Genomic DNA, 19332 nt, shown 5'->3' with positions numbered 1-19332 from the left:
TCACTGGTGATGGATCTACCTCAGATGCAAGATCCACGAAGACAAAGAAAAATTTTAAAAATATTATTGGTTCCTTGACTTAATCAGTAAAAGGACATACCTGGACCAAGTATAAGAGCAGAAAAGATTTTTTTTCCCTCAAATCTTAACCTTAAATTAGAAAGACAAGCAAACTAAATTTAAAATAATGACTTCTGAGATAAGTTAACTAAGCAGATATTGCCACTTCAAAGGAAGTTTAATAAGCTTGTCAAATGATGACAGATTTAGAAATCAATTTGAAGCTGAGATAGCACTGCTTCAAAATCCTTACCAGCCTAGACAAGAAAGGCAAACTGGGGAAAACACTTCACAAGGCACTGCTCAAAGTGCAATGTTAGAGGCAGAGAAAACCAGGGTAATGGGTATGGGTGCTTTACTGCAAACCTCACGGAGCACAAAATACTCAAAGGCTTTGGAGGAGGTGCCTGCAAACTGAGACCAAAATTATGACAGAAATTTGGTTTCTGAGACCAAAATTATGACAGAAAAATATATAATGTTAACACATCACTTCAGGATTTAGTCTTAACCTTGAGATAAAAAAAAAAGAAAACTGGGAATTGGAGTTTATTTTTATTAACTCAATGACATAAGTAATATTCTCCAAGAACAAATACATACTCCTTAACTATCAAAGGTTATAATCTTCTTAGATATAGTTTCCTTGAATTTCTTTAATTTTCAAGCTACTTAGGAAGATACATTAAATGGTGATATATTTTAAAAAAACACCAGTGTACTCTTTTGTAATGATTTTTTTTTAAATTAACCTTCAGGAAACAGTTTCTTTGAATTTCTCATACTCAAAATGACAGCTAGAACTAAGTGTTTATATTTATTCTAAATGAAAGGTTTTGGAAGAGTGACTTCATTCAGAAATGGAAAGACTATCAGCAAGGACATATAAACAACAAGAAAAAGCCATTTCTTCTGGAAGAAAATAAAATATGACCTGAAGAACTCACTGGGAAACTTTTCTGCTTCACCTCCTTTCCTTAAAAAAAACCCTCAGGCAAACATTTCTTTTTGCAATAGCTGTTGAAGGTTATTGCACCATCAAGTGGGACATCACCTATGGACATGGCATTGGATATCATGCCAGAGCTATCCAAGAAAATTAAGAGTTCATGCTTTATGGACTTCTACCTCTGAGTGGACAAAAAAAAAAACCCATCAGGCTGAGCAGAATGCAGGTAGAACTGGAACGAGTTATTTGGGAAAAAGAGATTTAGATTAATTATACCTAATGCACCAAATAAAAAAAAAATAAGGAAGAAAATTGGCAATACTCACATCAGAGTTAAAACGAAGCTGGCAGACATTACAGGAAATGACTTGCTTCTTCTTTGGGGGAATGGACACTCCAAATGTATGGTTTATGACTGCTTTTTGCACAGGATCCATCTGGAGAACAAACAATAACCAATTTACAACTTTTCAGGGCAATAAACAGTACAGAAGAAAAATTAAAAAAAAAAAACAAAAACAAACCAAGACAAAACCACTTCCAGCAGAAAGCTCTTTTCTTTTTCTTCGATAAACAGGAGAAATAAGATTCTAGCCCTCACAATAATTAGATTTAACAAAGGTTAGGGAATTGGTAGCATGCCAAAGCTGATGAGGAAAATGCAGCTTCATTGTTGGTGTCATCCCCAGGTTACTAAATAGTTCTTTCCCCAACCCTGAACATCTTCTGGGCTGCAGGGCCCCCCTACCACACCTGAATTGCAAATAAAAGCCCTCCCCTGTCACCCACTGCCCCAACAGATAGATTACAGAAGCCCCTTTTGCACCCTGACAAGTTACTGTCATTCATTTCTACACAAATATTAGCACTTATTTGAAAAATATTCTCCCCTGGAGATATCTTTGTGAAAGGAGGTCCTTTGCAGGCTCTGTTACAAATACCACTTGCTGGGAAAAGAGGTTGCAGTCCCCAAGCATTCCCATGCAGAACTGATGAGTGACAGAGCCCATGGGAAGGCTGAAGTTCGGAGGAACATGAAGGGAGTGTTTGTACCAGGAAAGTTAGCATGCTCCAGAAAACATTTTAACACTGTAAGAAACGTGAGATAAGGGAAAAATCTGAATATATTACTCCAAAATTTGACTGAACCATTTCAGGAACTCAGAACTGATTACATCTTTGCTAAATATCAGGACTGCTGTGGGTCAGGAATATGTTCAGGATCACAGAGCACTCTGGGCAATGACACAGGGCGTTCAGAAAACAGAGTTTAGAAGTGTTACTGGAATGAGGCCTCAGTCCTAACATGTCATTCTTCCTGATGTGACATGAATACAGATTAAAATTTATTTCCTGATGCAAAAATACTGAACCCAAATTTTCTAATTAAAGAAACACAGAATATTTGGTCTGGTCTCACAACTGCATCTACTCTCAGCATGATGTTGAACCAGATGACATCTGAGACCCCTTTAAACCCAAATGATCCCGTAAGCATCTGTGTATGTGTGGTCCCTCATCCTTATCTAAGATAAACAATAGATTCTGAAGAGGAGAGGGAAAAAAATGGAAGTTTACAACAACAAATAAGTGGTCCTTTCCCCATTTTGTTTCTAAACCAGTTCAGAAGAAAGTAATTTTATTTTTTATAAAGTTAGATTTTTCTGAAGCTTACTTTGCAACCACAGTGATATTTTTTCCTTTACAGTACTATTGGAACAAACCACACCTGGCTGTTTAATCCTAGGTGATACACAAGACACACTTGGTACTAAGCCAACTTGCAAAGGGATGAGAGAACAGCTGAAATAACTGATCCACTGAAGAATTAGAACAGGAAATTACCTGCTTCTAGACTTTCTAAACGTGGAGATAAAGACATTAATGTTCCCTTAGTACAAATTTTAAGCTTCCAGAGAAGCCTGCACTGTTGAGGATTTTCTGCACATATATGTGCACACACAAAAAAACAATTCAAGACAAGCATGCTGCATTGTATCTGCCTGAGACATTCCCCAAATATATTACCTAACATTAAACACTACTTTTTTTTTGGACAATGGCTACATATGTTTCTTGCTGAATTCATTTTAAACCAAATGCATGATTTTGTAAATGGCATTTAGTGATAAATTTTCCAGAGAGGTAATTTAATACTTATCTTCTGCCACTAAATACTGTAGTTCATTGCCACAGAGGTACCAGGTGACAATACAAAAGTAAAACCTCTTCATCTGGAATGATCTACTAAATTATTTAATGATGCATTGTTGTTACAATGAATTGTGACAAAATCGGAAAAAACCCTGAAATAAATGCCCTTGTTGCCTGTTTCTTCTATTTCTAGGACATAGTGAGAGCTCAAAGTCTAAAAGCTTAAAACACAACAAAAAAAACCCCTCTTTTTCTGACTTGTACCATTTATGGCATTCCCCTACATAATATATCAAAATGATACATGCAGATTAAAAGCTTTTTGAGCATCCACTTTACAATAGATATGACAATCAATATATATTATTACATTTATTACACATGTTAAAATATTGATGTATTATTAGGGAAAAGTTGGCTGGAGTTTTCTTAAATGGAAGATTTTTTACGTTTCAACTTAAATACTAAGTGTTAATCAGTTAATCTAGAAGCAAAGAGTAATGTTCAAAAGTACCTCAACCATTTGGAGTGTCTGAGATCGGTGAAAGGAAACAGCAAAAATAGCCACAAGTGTCTGCAGTCCCGTTTCAAACCAGGTACAAAGGGAAGAGGCAGTGATCAATGACTCCTCTGTGCACTCCAAATAACAATCCACAGCCTGGCGCGAGGCAAGGCGCTTCACCACCACACCGTGCAGCCTGTGCACAACCTCCAGCTTCAAACAGATGCAGCGGCACAAGAACAAAAATCCACAAAAATAATCCAGCTCATGCTGCCTCCAGAAAGGACCACTTGTGATCCCCAGGGGAGTGGGCAATGATCCCTCCCAAACTGGAGCCCTGAGTGCAAGCTGGTCATGATTAGAATTCTAGAAGTGCAGCATTAACAATTAATACACTTTAAATATGGCAGAAACCGGGGTGGATTACAGCATGCTGGAAAAATAAAATAGTATCTCTCCGTTAGAAGATTAATGCTGCAGGGTAAACTGATCTTAGATCCCTACACAAAATTACCCTCTTCACTGCAGGGAGGGAGGGAGGGAGTAGGAAAGAGGGAGAGAATTATTTGTCGAGGTATTTATTAGGAAATGACGCAGCATAGTTTGCCCAGTGGGGAGCACCAGTATTTAAGAAGCAGACCTATAAAACAAAATAATAACAGAAGCTAACAGCTCCCACAAATGCAAATAAAAATCTGCACTATGCTGTTTATGCTACAGGGGGATTTAACAAAGCAATTAATAGTGCTCTGGTAGACATAACTAGGTTTAGCAACATGTTAGTATTGTTCTCCTATTTTCATTGGTTTAATAAAAAGTTAAATTTAAACATGTCTTTCCAAGAAAGTTGAAGTCACCATCTTTTTTGCAACGAGTCTTGTTAAAACCACTCAAACTATTGAAGTGAGAAAGGATTAAGAGAATTCTGACAGAAATACTCTATACCTACTTAGATTACAACAAGAACTTTAAAGGCACCTCGAAAATACAAGTGTAGCAACAGACAGGACAGAACGGGGCAGCACAGACATTGTATTTCCTACTGCTTTTTTAATATTTTCCCACCAAAAAAAATTCCAGACTCAGGAGTTTTCTGTGTATTTGATAAATTCCAGTGACTTTGTCTTGCATAATTACCCCTGAAACTGATGCAAACCAGTTTGCACTCTTTGCATGCACTTCCAATGCCTACAGTCCTCAGTGCAAAGAAATTATTTTTGTTTAAATATACTTTCATAAAATTCAATTTTATAAGAGCTATACCACATCCTGAGTTATCTTTGTGCCACTCAGTCATTCTGTGTACGGAAATCATTCCATTCCTTTCTACATTCTTGTTTCCCACCTCAATTCTACCAAAAAATCCACTAATTCAATTAAATATATTGAAGATATGGACAGGAACCATATAAAAGACTCTGGTTAGATCAATATTCAACTGTGAGCTGATGTTTTCAAGGAGCCACTATTAATAAACCTGAGCCCTCACTCCCAAGTCTTGATGGCCAATTCCTAGTACGCTACTTTCTATGTCAAGTTTTGTGAATTTTTACTTCCATGTGCCTCACTTTAGTAATATCTAGATGTATCTTCACCAACCACTATTGTCTGGCTTGTCAGTCTCATCAAGGTCTTTAACAATTTTTGTTGTCCTTCTTAGTTCTCACTACCTTGGAGAACTTTGCCAATAGCAAATTTCCTCAGCTCACTTACCTCCCAAGCATCTTTTTGTCATGCAACAGTCTTCTTATGCCAACTTAGTTTTCTTAAAAAAATCTTTGCCACGGGGTTTTGTAAAAAACCTTGTTGGTAATCCAGACTACGTAGATTTAAACATCCTTATTCACATATATGTTGACCCCTATAAACAGCCTTGTAAAGAAGGATTTATGTTTAGAAAGGAATTATGCTGACACTTTACAGGCAGTTTACAGGATGGGATATTCTATTATACTGTTCTTATTGAGGTTTGCCTCAATATTGAGGTATTCATTTGCCCAGTAAAAAACTTCATTCTCTACAGAATGGGTTTAAAAAGCTTGCATCATATTTGCCACCTTTTAGTCCTCAGGTACAAAGCCAGTTTTAGATGAGCTGTTATACCTTATCATCATCAATTCAAGAGTTTAATCCTTGAATTCTCTTATCATTCTTGCTACCAGAAACTCTCCCTGCCCTGCTGTGTATCATGGTACCACAGATTCTTCTGGTGCCTCCTGTGAAAGGAACCAGAGTACAAAGAGACATGGAAGTAGGCACAGGAAGAAGTGGAAAAAAAAATGTGTTGGGAGAAGTTGCTTGGTGAAACCAAAGTTCTGGTTATTTTGGAAGATCTCTTTATACACAGCAGACTGTACAAACACCAGTTTGTGAGCCTCAGAAATAAACTGCAATGATCCTGAGGGGAGGTAAGTAACAGGAGCATAACCTTAAACATGAGTAAGGTTAAAAATTGTTATTGGCAATGAATGTCCAGTTACCTCTTATCATGATGTAGTTCTTGGGCCAAATATAGAGTTAACTGTTAGACAAGCTTCTGTAAACATAATATTGATAGTGGGGAGAAGAGATGTAACTCAGTATCACTTAACCAGCAGGTATAATAAGATTCTGAAAAACACAGAGTGGCCTTCAGCATACTATGTTGGTTTACTCTGATAAATAAAAGTTTTGAACTATAGGTGGAACAAACTGATAATATAATCCAGTATTTCCCTCCAGAAAAAAAACACTGGCATATACAAATTACCAGTGTAACATCTAAATTAAGTTCTGTAACTCCCTGTGTGTTTGAGCTCCAGTTGTTATGAAAGCCAAGTGCACTGCCACTGTGGAGAATAATCATACACTGAACCTTATCATAAATTCTGCCAGATATACACAGCTCCCTACCATAACTGTACATATTACAATGACTGGCAGAGTGACAGAAGTGAATACACATACTCAGCAAAGCACATACTTAAAATGCCCAGCATTAAAATCAGAAGCATTAACACTGTGATGTAATCCTTGGCATGCTTGGCCAACACAAACCAGCAAAAATCTATTCTCTCCACATTTGTGCTGCTTTTGTTCCAACAGGGAACATATTTCTCATTTGACTAATTCTGGGCATAATTTAGTGTTCAAGTCACTGCAATTCTGTCACACATTTCATTGTTTATTTTGCATCAGGAACACTTGTGCCAATTCTACTGATGGAGCTCTACCTGCAAGGAGGTTGTATCAAGGGACTGTCACTATCTTTTCCCAGGTAACAAATAACAGGACAAGAGGAAATATCCTCAAGTTGTACAAAGGGAGGCTTTGCCTGGATATTAGGAGAAATGTATTACTGAAAGGGTTATCAAGCATTGCAACACTGCCCAGGGAAATGGTGGAGTCTCCATCCCTGGAGATATTAAGAAGACATGTACGTGTGGCACTGAGGGATATGGCTCACTTGTGAATTTGGCAGAGCTGCCTTAACGGCTGAACACAATGATCTTCAGGGTCTTTTCCAACATAAATCACTCTGTGATGTGAACAACTTTCTTTTCTTGCAGGAAAGCCATCAATATTCCCTGTGCATCAGCTCTCCTTGAGTAGCACAATGTCTCCAGAGATGTATTTCTGTAGTGTGAGCCTGTGGCTCTGTAAACACTGCCTCCCTACACCTCCGCCCCTATGCTCTTCACAACGTTTTGGAGGTTCTTGAAAAACAGGCAGATGTAAATAGTCAGTAACCAAACCAGGGGTGACTCAGATTCTCAGCAGCTGATTTGGAGACTTGTGCAAATACTTCATTGAAAAAAAAAGAACAATTAACTAACAACATTATTGAGTTTTGGTTTTTTTTTTTTTTTACTGCAGTCCTGTGGTCTAGCTGAGGGTTGCTTGAATCACTTTTTTTTTTTTAAGGAGGCTCTCAATGTACTTACACATAGCACATTTGCACAGAGCATGAAATCTTGATCTCAGGGAAATCAAACCCAACCATACTCAGGTTACAGAAAGTCCATGATTTTACTTTTTAAACTCCTGAGTAGATGTGTCCCCAAATGCAGCAAAACAAGCATCCACTAAGAAATAATTCAGACCGCAGGGACTAGCATCTCCCTTCCCTTACACATGATCCCTAAAACACAACAACAACATTGTTCTTGGAAGGCCAATCTCTACGAATGTGACTTCTCACTGTGTTTATCTGTCCCCTCAATTTGGCAGCAAGCTCCAACCTCCCTGAGGAAAACAGTGGCTGTGATAGCTGGGACATTCACGCAGTACTACTAGTCAGTGTAATCAGCAGGAAGCATCTTTAAAAAACCCAAAAGTCTTGCTGTAATTCACTTGTTAACATCAGATGCTACACCTATCCACAAAGAGTTACTGAAATAAGAGTGAGTACTGAAAATAAAAAAGGAAAAAGACACTTTTGGTGTTTACACTTCAATTTTAGTACGAGACAACTAAAAGGACACACAGAGCTGGAAACAACTTTTATATCTTAATAGAAGTATTAGAAATACTAATAAATTCAGGTCCCTCATTCTCCTTTTAGATAAGGCTCAGCTAATTTTGGTTTTGTAAATTCCACATTATTTCTGTTAACAGAGTTGAAGGGCTATAGGCCTGGACTTCAGAGACCAATTTTCCATCTCCACCTCATAAGCAGCTAAATTTCTCTCCCTGCATTTTTATATCCAGTCCTATGGTATAATGCAGAGCCTCTGAGTGTGCTATCCTCTTGCATGCTTCCCCTTTAAAGTAAAGTTTGCATGGAAAAATGAAAAAGAGGCTGATTCTCTTTGTGTGCCTGTATTCACAATCACACAGAACATTGAAAGGGACTTCTGAAGTGATTTACAGATTTGGGTTAGGCCAGAGGGAACCATTACAGCTGATTTGCTGAAAAATTTATGACATAATTTCATTCACTGAGAAGGTTCAGCCCTTCGTATTACAAAGTGCAATAATTTGTGGTCAACCAGAGCCTAAATTTTAGGAAAAAACCCGATCTCAACAGCTTGATTTAAAAATTTCCAAACAAGTTAATTTACATGACTGTGGAAGCAATATTGCTTCCATAGTTATTATAAGCCCCTCAATGTACTTGTGCTTCTCTGTTAAAGGTCACTCAAATACCTTCTGAATAGTGCAGGCACTCATACACTGCAATCATGCCAGCTCTTAACCTTCCCTTTGATAAACCAAACTCCTTAAGCTGCTCACAGTAAAAGCCCTGATCATTTGCTAGCCTTTCTCCAACACCTTTGCAGATTTGCAGTATTCCCTTGAAGCCCAGGTACTCAAAGTCAGAACCCATGCTCAAATATACTTTCTCTTTAGCTACCTAATTACATCCTTTCTGTTTTAACAAGAAATGCATTCATCATCTTTCCTCAGCACCGACTTGTGAAGCAAGTCTTTACTGACTTGCACATTTATCCCTCCTGTGTGGCAGCACAAGCAATTTCACCATCACACATCCTTCTCTCTCTTAGGAGGTTTTCTGACCCACTTGTAGAAGGCTAAAACAGCAGCACACTGGGAGCCTTATGTTGAAGCAGTGACTGCTGTCAGTAAGGTTTGCACGTCGGAATTTGCAAACCATTGTCACACCAAGATCAGCAGGCTACTGATGAATCCCAGTCTCCTTTCTACTACCCCAGTTCTGAAATCATGGGTTAGACCAACATAAGCAAAAGGAACAATTGAAACAAACCCAAAGATTTTCTAACCTTCCTCTTTTCTGGCCTCCTATGTCTTTGCACTACTCTAGCCTAAATCAAGTAATTTATATAAAAAATCAAAGATAAATAAACTCTCAGCTCTTCCTATCTCTCTCTTCTTTCCATGTAATGTGATATGATTAAGCACAGAGGTCAAAAGGTAACTGAGAAAACACTCTTGAACTTTTTTTTACTATTATTTTTATCAGTGCTGTGAATACTTCCTCTGCCCCTCCTTCCCTTCATGCTTGTATATTTATTGCAAGGTAAAAACAATTTCTGAGTTAGAAAATCATAATCAGGATAGTCTTAAATTTTGAGAATCTGTTTTAGAAATATTTGTATAAAACATTATGAAAATGTAATATTTGATTCCTATAGAAGTGCTTGACCCAAAGAAAAAAATTTATGAGCCACCACAAAAAAAAAAAATATTCCAAATCTGGTCTCTGCTTCTTCTCTAGGCTTATTCTCAAGCAAGGATATAAATACATTAAAGGATTGAGTTTGTTATGAGAACACCAAAAATAGATTTAACCTTTATGGTAAAAATTGTCAAATTTTCTGCTCCAGACAAGACAAGACATTTTTATGGGTGAAATAAAGAAACAGAAAGCTGCTGCGAATATTTTAGGATAAAAGAGAACTCCCCACCAAACAAATGGTGAATAAGTAAAAAAAAGCAAGTATCTGTGGCTCAGTGCTTTTTGTTAAATGAAACTGAATTAGCTTTATGTATTGGGCAGCTTCTTTTTTAACCCATCCAGATTCCTACTCTACCATTGTGCAATACTTTGTTCATATCTGTTAAATGAACTGCTGGGAGCATGACAGACCAAGCCTGAGAAAAAGAGTAAAGTCCAAATCCAGTGGTTAAGCTCAAGGACTAAGACAGTTTTCTTTCCCTCTGTGGCTATGCTGGCTCATAGGTTTAACTGTACATGAGTCATTTCATCTGAGCCTTATATCACTCTTTTGTAAAATGGGGATAAAAATATTTGCAACCTCATAAAACAAGCTGAAAGGTCTAAATAACATGTTAAATTCCTCTGATAGGTGTTATATAACTTCTATTTATTATTAAAGTTGCTGTTTTTCAGAGCACTCAGCTGTGTTCAGCTAAACAAAAAAAAAATTACTGTCTTGCCTTCGGATCCAGCAAAAAATAAAAACACATTGTCGTTTGAGACTTGCTGAAAAGCAAACCAATAACATACTCTGAGAGCAAAACTACTCTTGTTACAATACCTATTCCTAATTGGCAGTAAAATAATATAAATAGGCAAATAACATGAAAATGTACCTTCCAGCAAAATCTTTCCAAAAAATTCAAGCCTAAGAATTGAATCCGTACAAGAATTTTCTGTACTCAGAAAAGGAGCTTAGATACCGCATGGGGCAAACAAGATTCCTGATTTTTCCTTTCATCTTTGAGATAGTCCTTAGCTGTGACCCTTTTCTACTTAGAAGTCTGCTCTAAGTTTTGATGAGTTTTCCTGCTCCCAGGCTGCTCCAGAAAACCCAAATACAAAGATGAATGGTCTTGCACTAGCTACACTTCAATTTCCACTACAGTTCTGAACTATGCTGAGAGGTTAAGGACAAACTCAAAGCTTTTGATTAATTCTGTGAACAGGAGAGAATAAAGACACAAGAAATTTAGTCTTCTGAAATGAATTAATGTCATTACTTTTCACATACTGAAAAAAAAAACAACTAAAAGGAGGATAGAATTTATGTGTATATAGAGACTTGAATATGAATGTATAAAATGGCTAAGTATAAGTGAGAAGCAAATCAGAACCAAGAATTGCCTAGCTATTTTCACAGCTGTCTTCTGCTTTTCACCATATATAAGAAAATAAGGCCTTTTTCACTTAAAAATTAATAATGAAATTTCTGATTTGGGTTTGTTTTTCTTAGTTTTGTTTTGGGTTTTTATCAACAACATATGCAGCATAAACAAACTTCAAAATGCTTTTGATTAAAAAAGCACTGTATTTAGATATGAATCTTTAAAGGATTCCTCTAATTAAGCCTGCTCTGAAACTTAATGCAGTATCAAAGTCTGTTGGTTTGGGTTTTTTCTTTATGTTTGGTGGGGATTTTTTTCTTTAAATTTAAGTAAACGAGAAACAAAGCAGGTAGAAACCCGTCTTGTCTAACGAATACACAGGCAAGAAAGGAGATGCTCTTTCCCTAGTGGTAACCTGGGGAAGCAGCTGAAGGTCATGTTGAAAGTGGACAGACTGAATATAGAGAAGACTGGTCTGAAAGGCACAGATACTCACATCAGCCTTGCTCTGTTACTTGAAATGAGCTGGTCAGTGCTCCAAACCCGGGTGCTGCTGGTTTCCAGGCATGCAGAGGAAAGCAAAGTTTGACAGTGCAGCTTTAAACTGCCATTACCTTCAGATTGTCATGAAATTGACTGTATTTACATGAAAAGACTACAAGTACACCCACATTCTGAAGGAATGAATATGACAAGAGTTACACTTCAGCTCCATTTTTATAATTATTGCAGCAATTCTCAGTTTTGCACAGAACAATGTGACAAAGGTCTCAGGCACAGCAGGAAAGCTGACCGTGTACTGCCAGGATACTGCAAAAGCAGCCACTTCATCAGACATATGGAGAATTACTTTTCTCTAAAGCTGCTCTAGAATTTTGCTTAGAACTTATAGAACTCAGGTTTGTAATTAGGAAATAGCAAAATCTTTGTAAGCAGAGTGGTAAAACACATGTTACTTTCCCTAAACTACAATTCTGTGACTGCTTGCTTTGAAGGGAGGTGTTTTAATCACAGTCTATTTGCAAAACATCCTTCAGTTATCTAATGCCTAAAATATCTATGATTAACCGCCCTGTCTCTTTAAAAAGCTTTCTTGCATCAGGAACATGCTGCTAACTTGAGAAGAAAGCAATTCAATGCAGATAAAGGCTTCTGAGTTTCCTGTGTTGACTAGTAAAAGAAATAAATATTGCTGAAATGTAACAAAGAGTAACTCCAAGCTTCCCGTTAAGGAAGACATAAAACACTGATCCAAGGACCAGATTTTCTGGAGGACTCAGCAAATTATAGGATTTGTACACAGAAACTGTACTTTAAATTAGGATGACCTAATTACTTTTACATGCAATAATGGATGCAATGCAGCAATTTAGAAACCATTTTTCAAAATCCACCCGGTGGATGCCAGACTCCCGCATAGGGGTGGGGAAAGGCTGCACCTGGTGACTTCTGTTCTTCACCAGTGCCTGTCAGTGTACTTTCTCCTTGAAGACAGGGCTCCCTGTCTGGCTGCTGATCTGGAAACTGAGAGAAGGAAGCTCATCCATCCAATTCCTCTTTGAAAAAATAGAAAAACAATAGGAAAATCTAGAAAATAATTAATGTTTGAAGAGATTCTCCCTTAAAGCCTGACTGTATTCCTTTAATAAACACTTCCTGCCCCCCCCCCCCCCCCCCCCTTGTAATTATATGTATGATATTCTAGAAGAAGAGACAGAAAAGGGCTTATTTAGGCTCACCAATTTCACAGAGCTGCTCTTTGAGAGATTCCTGACAGGAACTAGGGAACCTGCACCTTTCTGTTAAAATACCAGAAGCTGAAAAATCTGTCAAATTCAACTGACAATCCCCTGGTTTTGGCAGCTTTTCCCCCCCAAAATTCTCAGGAATTTTGTGGGAAAAATATACCACCTTCAGTAAACATTTTTCAGGGCTTCCACAGGCTGAGAAGATTTTTTCCAAAAACTCCTACCACATCTGAAAGAGTTCTCTGCTGCTTTACCTCAAAGCTCTAGAAAGACAAAGAGGGATTCCTGGCTTGGTAAAAAATCTAAGGATACAAAGAAAAGGGACAACAAAAAAATTGAGAAAATGATCACATGGAGAGTAAAGGGCCTCTGTAGCCAGGTACTTGGGCAAGAGATAGCCAGGACCAAAGGTCTTTTTAGCCACAGAACTGAGGTCTGTGCTGACAGAATCTGGGCTTGATTATGTGATCCCTGAACTTCAGCTTTCCTCACCTGTATCTCAGAAAATACCTATTACTTTTTTTATTTCCTTAATAAATGGCAATAGGATGACTTTTCATGTTGTGAATTGGATGATTCTGGCTACGAATTGAAAAATGTGAACTTTTATATCCGTAACAACTAAAAGTGAAATAGGAACATTTGTAATTTTTCAAAAGAGAAATAGAAGGCAAACCTGAAGTCCTTGTGTGCCTGCATTATTATAAAGAGTATAAGAGGTTTGTAAGAAAAACATTATCATGTCTTAATTAAAAAAAACCTAACCAACAAAAATCCTCAAGAAAAATGTCCAGCTACCCTGCAGAACACCACTCCTAAATCAATTGCTTAAATTTCCTTTCTGTGCGGGTAATGAATGTAAAGTATGGCTCTTCAAAAATTTTACCTCCTCTCTGGAGTCAGATGGAGAGGACCAGAAAAGGTCATTTCCCTTCAGCACTCCAAAAAAATAGAAAAGGGGAATTCAGAGCACAGGGACAGAGTGCTTGGATAAAAAGGATGGTAGATAACGGGTTGGCAACATCCAGTTGGCTGCATTTGTAATCTGCTCCTGCCATATACAATCCTGTGCCGCAAAGCGTACTTTGGCACTGCAGCAGGGTGTTAAGTGGCTGAATTCAGACCCTGCTAAGGAAAGAGAAAGCTCCCAAGCCACAGTGAACTGCCAGAAAGGCAGAAGAGGCACTTGGCACAGAGGGGCAAGTGAAGCTGGTGATACGGGTGCCCTGTGCTCTTATCTGCTGAACTCAGCTTCTGCCTTGGTGATTACTGTGCCCTTCAAATGAGAAAGAGATAGGCAGCAAATAAAAATGTGAGTAATAATTGAAAATGCAGAAGAGGAGAGAGAAAATTAGTTCCTCCCCGTAGTTGTCTTGGGGGTAGGCCAGGGATACTTAGTCCAGGCAGGGCTAATGTTGGAGAAGAGTCAGAAATTTCTGACTGAGTTACTAGTCAGCTCCTCTTCCCTTCCTGTAGCACATTCCAGCTGGCTCACCTTCACTGGCAGATGTAAAATATCTCTGGTCCACTTTGCAAGGGGACTGAGGGAACTCTAATACAAAGAATCAGCATAAAGCTACTCGAAGAGAAATAAGATACTGAAGTAATAACTAGGCCACATCAACCCATGTGTCCTCTAAAACATGAAGGGTATGAACTAGCATTTAGAAACCAATCATGGGCTAGTTAGATGCAAAATGTTTCACTAATGTGAAAGCTACAAGAGATGCTCTAATCTTTGATTACCCCTGAGGCCATAACAAACTCAGAAAGAAGCATATGAATTGCTGATTATTTTCTATGATGATAGAATCTGAGAAGCTGCTGATAATGTATTTGTGCAGATTGACAGGTCCCTGGCTGTACTACTTCAACTAAATGTGAGCTGTGTAGTACTGCTCTCATTTCAGGACAAGGCAGAATATACTGGAGTTTTCAGATTTCTCTTTTTGGGGAGTACACAACCCTTATATCAGGAGATGGAGACAGTGATGTGATCAGTGATCTTGCCATTGCAAGATAAATCCTGGCTTTCAGCCACTTTAGCACATGTACCATGATGTGATCACAAAGTATCCTTTCATCATTCAGTACACAAGATGGATGACAGGAGATAAAGAATCAGGGAGGTTTAGAGAAAGAATGCATGGTGGAAAGCAGCAAGTGTAAAATTCAAGATCATGCTATAATAAACACACAAGAGGGATCACAGTAAAATTAACTTTGATTTCCACTGACTATATACCTGACATACGTATTTTTGAATGTAATCAATAGGCAAGTTTTTAACCTGTTAAGGCATTTTTGGAGTCATTTTAGTATGCTGAAAAAGAACTCTGCTTAAACAATATCTTCTGGTCCACATCCATCTCAAACTGGAAGTATCAGTTTGGGAAGTTCCTATAATGATGGTTCCTAATTTTTTAAAAACAAGAACATTTGAAGTAATAATAGCTGATAATTTGATTCAAGCTCTGCATTTCAGATGGGGTATTGAAATGGGATATTCCATTTGGAACCTGATGCCAGGACAAATGCGATGTCACCTTTGGATCCACTGCTGCAGCATTTCTGACAGAGGGTTTGTCTTCCATGCAGCAACTCGGGCTCAGACTCTGACAGTCTGATCATGCCTCTGCTGTTCTGACAAAACTACTTGCTGCTGATATGAAAAGAGCAGGGAAGACAGCACCTATTCTGCAATACCTCTTGGCTTGGAATCCTTCATCCTGCCCTTACAAGAACCCCTTCTGGCTGATCTGTTGAAACAGAAAAGTTTTATTCCCCTTACCGAGGAATATAGATAGATATTCAGTGAGTTAGTGCAATCATTCCCCAAATAATTTTTCCTATCTAATAAGTCCTAATGAACAAAGACAAATTTAATTGGGACATGAATTGGCAATTACTATACATACATCCACAGCATATTTAGAACTATTAATGATTTAAAGATAAGCAAAGGGGAGACAGCTTAAGCTAAATCACACAATTTGATCAAGAAAATAACATATGACTGGGGTAGGCATTTCTTTTACAAAATCAGGGTCTGCTCACTGCTTCATCTGAAAGTACCCCTTGTGGAGAGAAGCTAGGGATCAAAACACTTCCACAAACAAAATGGGAACACTAATGTTTTATCTGGAGAATCACAGATGTTTTCAGAACTGAAAACTGTCAAAGTTAACTAAATAAGAAAGGGTTTACCCCAGATTTTAAATATGTTTCCATAAATAAGAGAAGTTCTTTTGGGAAAAAAAACTGTAGGGAGTGTTCCTTTGAAGATGTTTATAGTTAATACATTTTACCTTGTTTTTCTGCCTCGGTAGTTACTGTATTAAGCTCCCATGCAGAAAACTTCCCTTTTTTTAAGGCCACTGATATTAAGTTAGAAACCACCTTCTGGCAAGGTTTAGAAAAATGTTTCTGTCTCTGACAGAAAAGCCATTGAAAATGCCGGTGGATCTAAAGAAATTTTGTCCCAGACTGTTTCTTTCTGCCACCTTCAGTGAACATATGCAAGCACAATTAGCACCACAGAAGGGTCCCCTCAGCCCCTTGGAAGGCAAAGAGATGAAGGGAAGCACACTGGAGGTTTCCCTGTCTGCAGTCCTTGACAAGTTCTCCTATGAATGAAGTGCATAGATTTCCTGATTGATCCATAAAGCAAATGACGGCTTTTTTGGCTTTTCTAAAAATCACTTCCTGCATAAGATAAGACTGTGTCTCTTTGAGTGATGCATATGGTATGGATCAACTGGATTTTGCTTCTTTAACTCAAACTCATCTTCTGGAAAAATTGTTTTAAACACTTTTATATACTATTGCCACCACTTTGGAATGAAAAAAGAAAAAAAAAGACTACACATACATAAACCTAGAAATCTACATTTGCAAAGGTTGTGCTAAGTTAGAAATAAAGGAAGTGCATGACAGCTGGCATTCAATGTGCCTGTCAGTAGATAATCATGAATGATTTCGTTTTCCAATGAGCTTTGAAGGCCATTGTGAAAGACTCTTAAGGAAAATCAATACTTTCAAGATAAATGGTAAAGTCTGCAAATTAGAAATAGAGAAGTACTGAACCACTGTTTCTTAAAATAAAGAGTTTAAATATGCAATATCTGTGGTGTATAGCAGCATAATTTTATATAATTATCAAAATTCCAAGGGAGGAAGTAGACACCAAGTTGGCAATGTTTGCCAATTACCCCAGGTCTAATTTCTAATCAAACCTACAGAAGTTTGGAAAGGAATGAGAGTTGTGAATGATAAACCTGTCAGGAATCAGGCAAATGAAAGGTAACCCAGATAAATATAAACTAGGCAAAACTAGTGTAAGTGTAAAAATTAATCTGTCTCTAGAGGCTACTGCAACTCTGATAAGGGTTGTTTAACTCTAAAACTACATCTCTGAAGAAAAGTTTCTGAGTCATAATGAACTGTTCTGTGAAAAAGCTCACCCAGAAAACCTGTGCAACTGGAAAGCAAACAAATCAGTAACAAACAAAATTCCTGAGAGTATTAGGAAGAGGCTGGAGAATTAATATGAATTTCATCATGTCTAGATATGGTAATGACACACTGCTTCTTTAATATGGTATTGCGTTTTGAGCCTGCTCTTTTAATGTACCTGTTTTTTTCTAATCTTTTAAATCTTTGTGCAAATGCACATTCCCACATTACCCTGATAACGGCACACTCTTCACATGCATGTTCTGCAATGAATTAGGGCTGTTTGCTGCTGTTCATACACTGGGCTGCTGGCACATGGGAGAAGCTGGTTCCCGTGTCACCCTGCCCCACATCCCCATGGGCTGCAGCACCAGGCCTGGCAGCAGGGTGGATTTGCACAGCATGAGCAGAAATAATGCTGCTGCTGTTCTAATTTCAGACAGACAGTTTGTGGAAGGAAACCCTTGGCAGTAGTTCAGCTGGTGCCTGTGGGGTGGCGGTGACACTGCTCCCCTTTCTGCCCCCCGCAGCCGCGGTGAGGAGCGCAGTGTGCAGCAGTTCAGGTGACAGTCACCCACAGACACACCGTCCCTGCTGACTGGGCAGAAATGACTCACAACACTTTCCCTCCTCTTGCTTAAACATTTAAGCTAAAATGTGATAGCAAACAAGCATTTTGATAACACTCATTGCCTTTTTATGAGCTGATAAAGAAGTGAGCAGTATAGAAGGGAATATTTTTTAATTGCTGCTCTGATGAACTTGAAGAACCACAGAAGTATTATTTTGGCAATATTTTTTTGTTTGTTTAAAAAAAAAAACGCAAGATGCTTTACCATAAAGTTAAAATAACAAGTTCACATTTTTCATATTGGCTGGCTGTGCAGTTTTACACTTTAATGTTGAAATTATACAGAATTAACAATGTTCTCCAGTTGCTTTCCTGGTCATATTAGACTTAGCTTGATTCACAGCAGTGTAGGATTTAGGTCTTACCTGTCACACTTGTCTGTCCATTAGCTTTTATTTTTTCCTTTTTTACAGCATATGGAAATACACATGTCCAGAGAAATGCTCCAAATAATTCTATCATTTCTCAAACATTTAGCAGAACATAGGGTTGTTTTTTTCAATGTGCAAACACCACCTCAAGGGACCAAGTTAAAAATCAATCAGCCCCATTCACAGTGAGAAGGCTGAACACCACTCCAAGTCTTTCACACAGGGGGAAAAGCCACCACTGTGGCACAGAATTAAAGGACTCCTTAGAACTGTGATGCTGTTTTAAGGCAGCTTCAGGACTGGATATTAGAACCAGACTGGAAAGCATACACTGAAACTAAATGTGGAAACACCTTTACTTACTGTGTTAAAATTTGGGAAGAATCCAACAGCAGAGCTGCTGTCCACAGGGAAGGGCATAAAGGGTTTGATATCCAGGGAAGGCTGCATCATCAAGGTAGGTGTGCGCACAAGGGTGGGAAGTGTAGTAGTGCCTGCCAAGAGCAAACAAAACCAGGAATTCATGGTGTTCTCCTTTGTGTAACACACACAGTATAGCTGACACAACTGCCAAGAAAAAATTATACAGGGGATGATGAAAAGGCTCTGTAGGAGTTAATATCATTAAAAGGAATCTATTTACACACAGGACAGATGAGGCAGAGCACTTCCCTATGGCCATGGATACTCAGAAGCTGAAGAGAAGACATCTGGTATATAAATCACACTGGCAGGTAGAATAAAGCCTTTCTACAGCTGCAAAATTCTACTTGCACCAAAAAGGCCAGGATGGGTGCCCATGAAAGTCAGATGCTTCTGCAATTCATGGTTGCCTACTAGATCAGCCAGCACAGACAATACATGTATGCTAAAATCCAGAGGTTTGTTTCCAAATAGTGATCTGCATGTTATTTTTCCCCTCTTCTGACTAACTATCCGGTGCTACACAAACA

At 38.1% G+C, this 19332-nt stretch overlaps 1 protein-coding gene across 7 annotated transcripts in view; it reads right to left on the bottom strand.

Moving 5' to 3' along the window:
- Window positions 1-19332, bottom strand: part of ZNF385B (zinc finger protein 385B) — a 147868-nt gene that overhangs the window by 33826 nt on the left and 94710 nt on the right. For 5 of the 7 annotated variants that reach the window (XM_054277780.1, XM_054277781.1, XM_054277783.1 and 2 more), the window contains 2 exons: window positions 18743-18873; window positions 1336-1446 (listed from right to left, as the gene is read on the bottom strand). In XM_054277780.1, coding sequence (XP_054133755.1) covers window positions 1336-1446; window positions 18743-18873 — 242 coding nt within the window. The remainder of the gene's footprint in view (window positions 1-1335; window positions 1447-18742; window positions 18874-19332) is intronic. The other 2 variants (XM_054277785.1, XM_054277786.1) reach the window with 1 other exon arrangement.

Source organism: Melozone crissalis, unplaced genomic scaffold (assembly GCF_028551555.1).
Source record: "Melozone crissalis strain CALT ecotype California unplaced genomic scaffold, PUWL_Pcris_2 ptg000023l_1, whole genome shotgun sequence".
NCBI lineage: Eukaryota > Metazoa > Chordata > Aves > Passeriformes > Passerellidae > Melozone > Melozone crissalis.
This window is presented reverse-complemented; position numbering and strand designations above follow the sequence as displayed.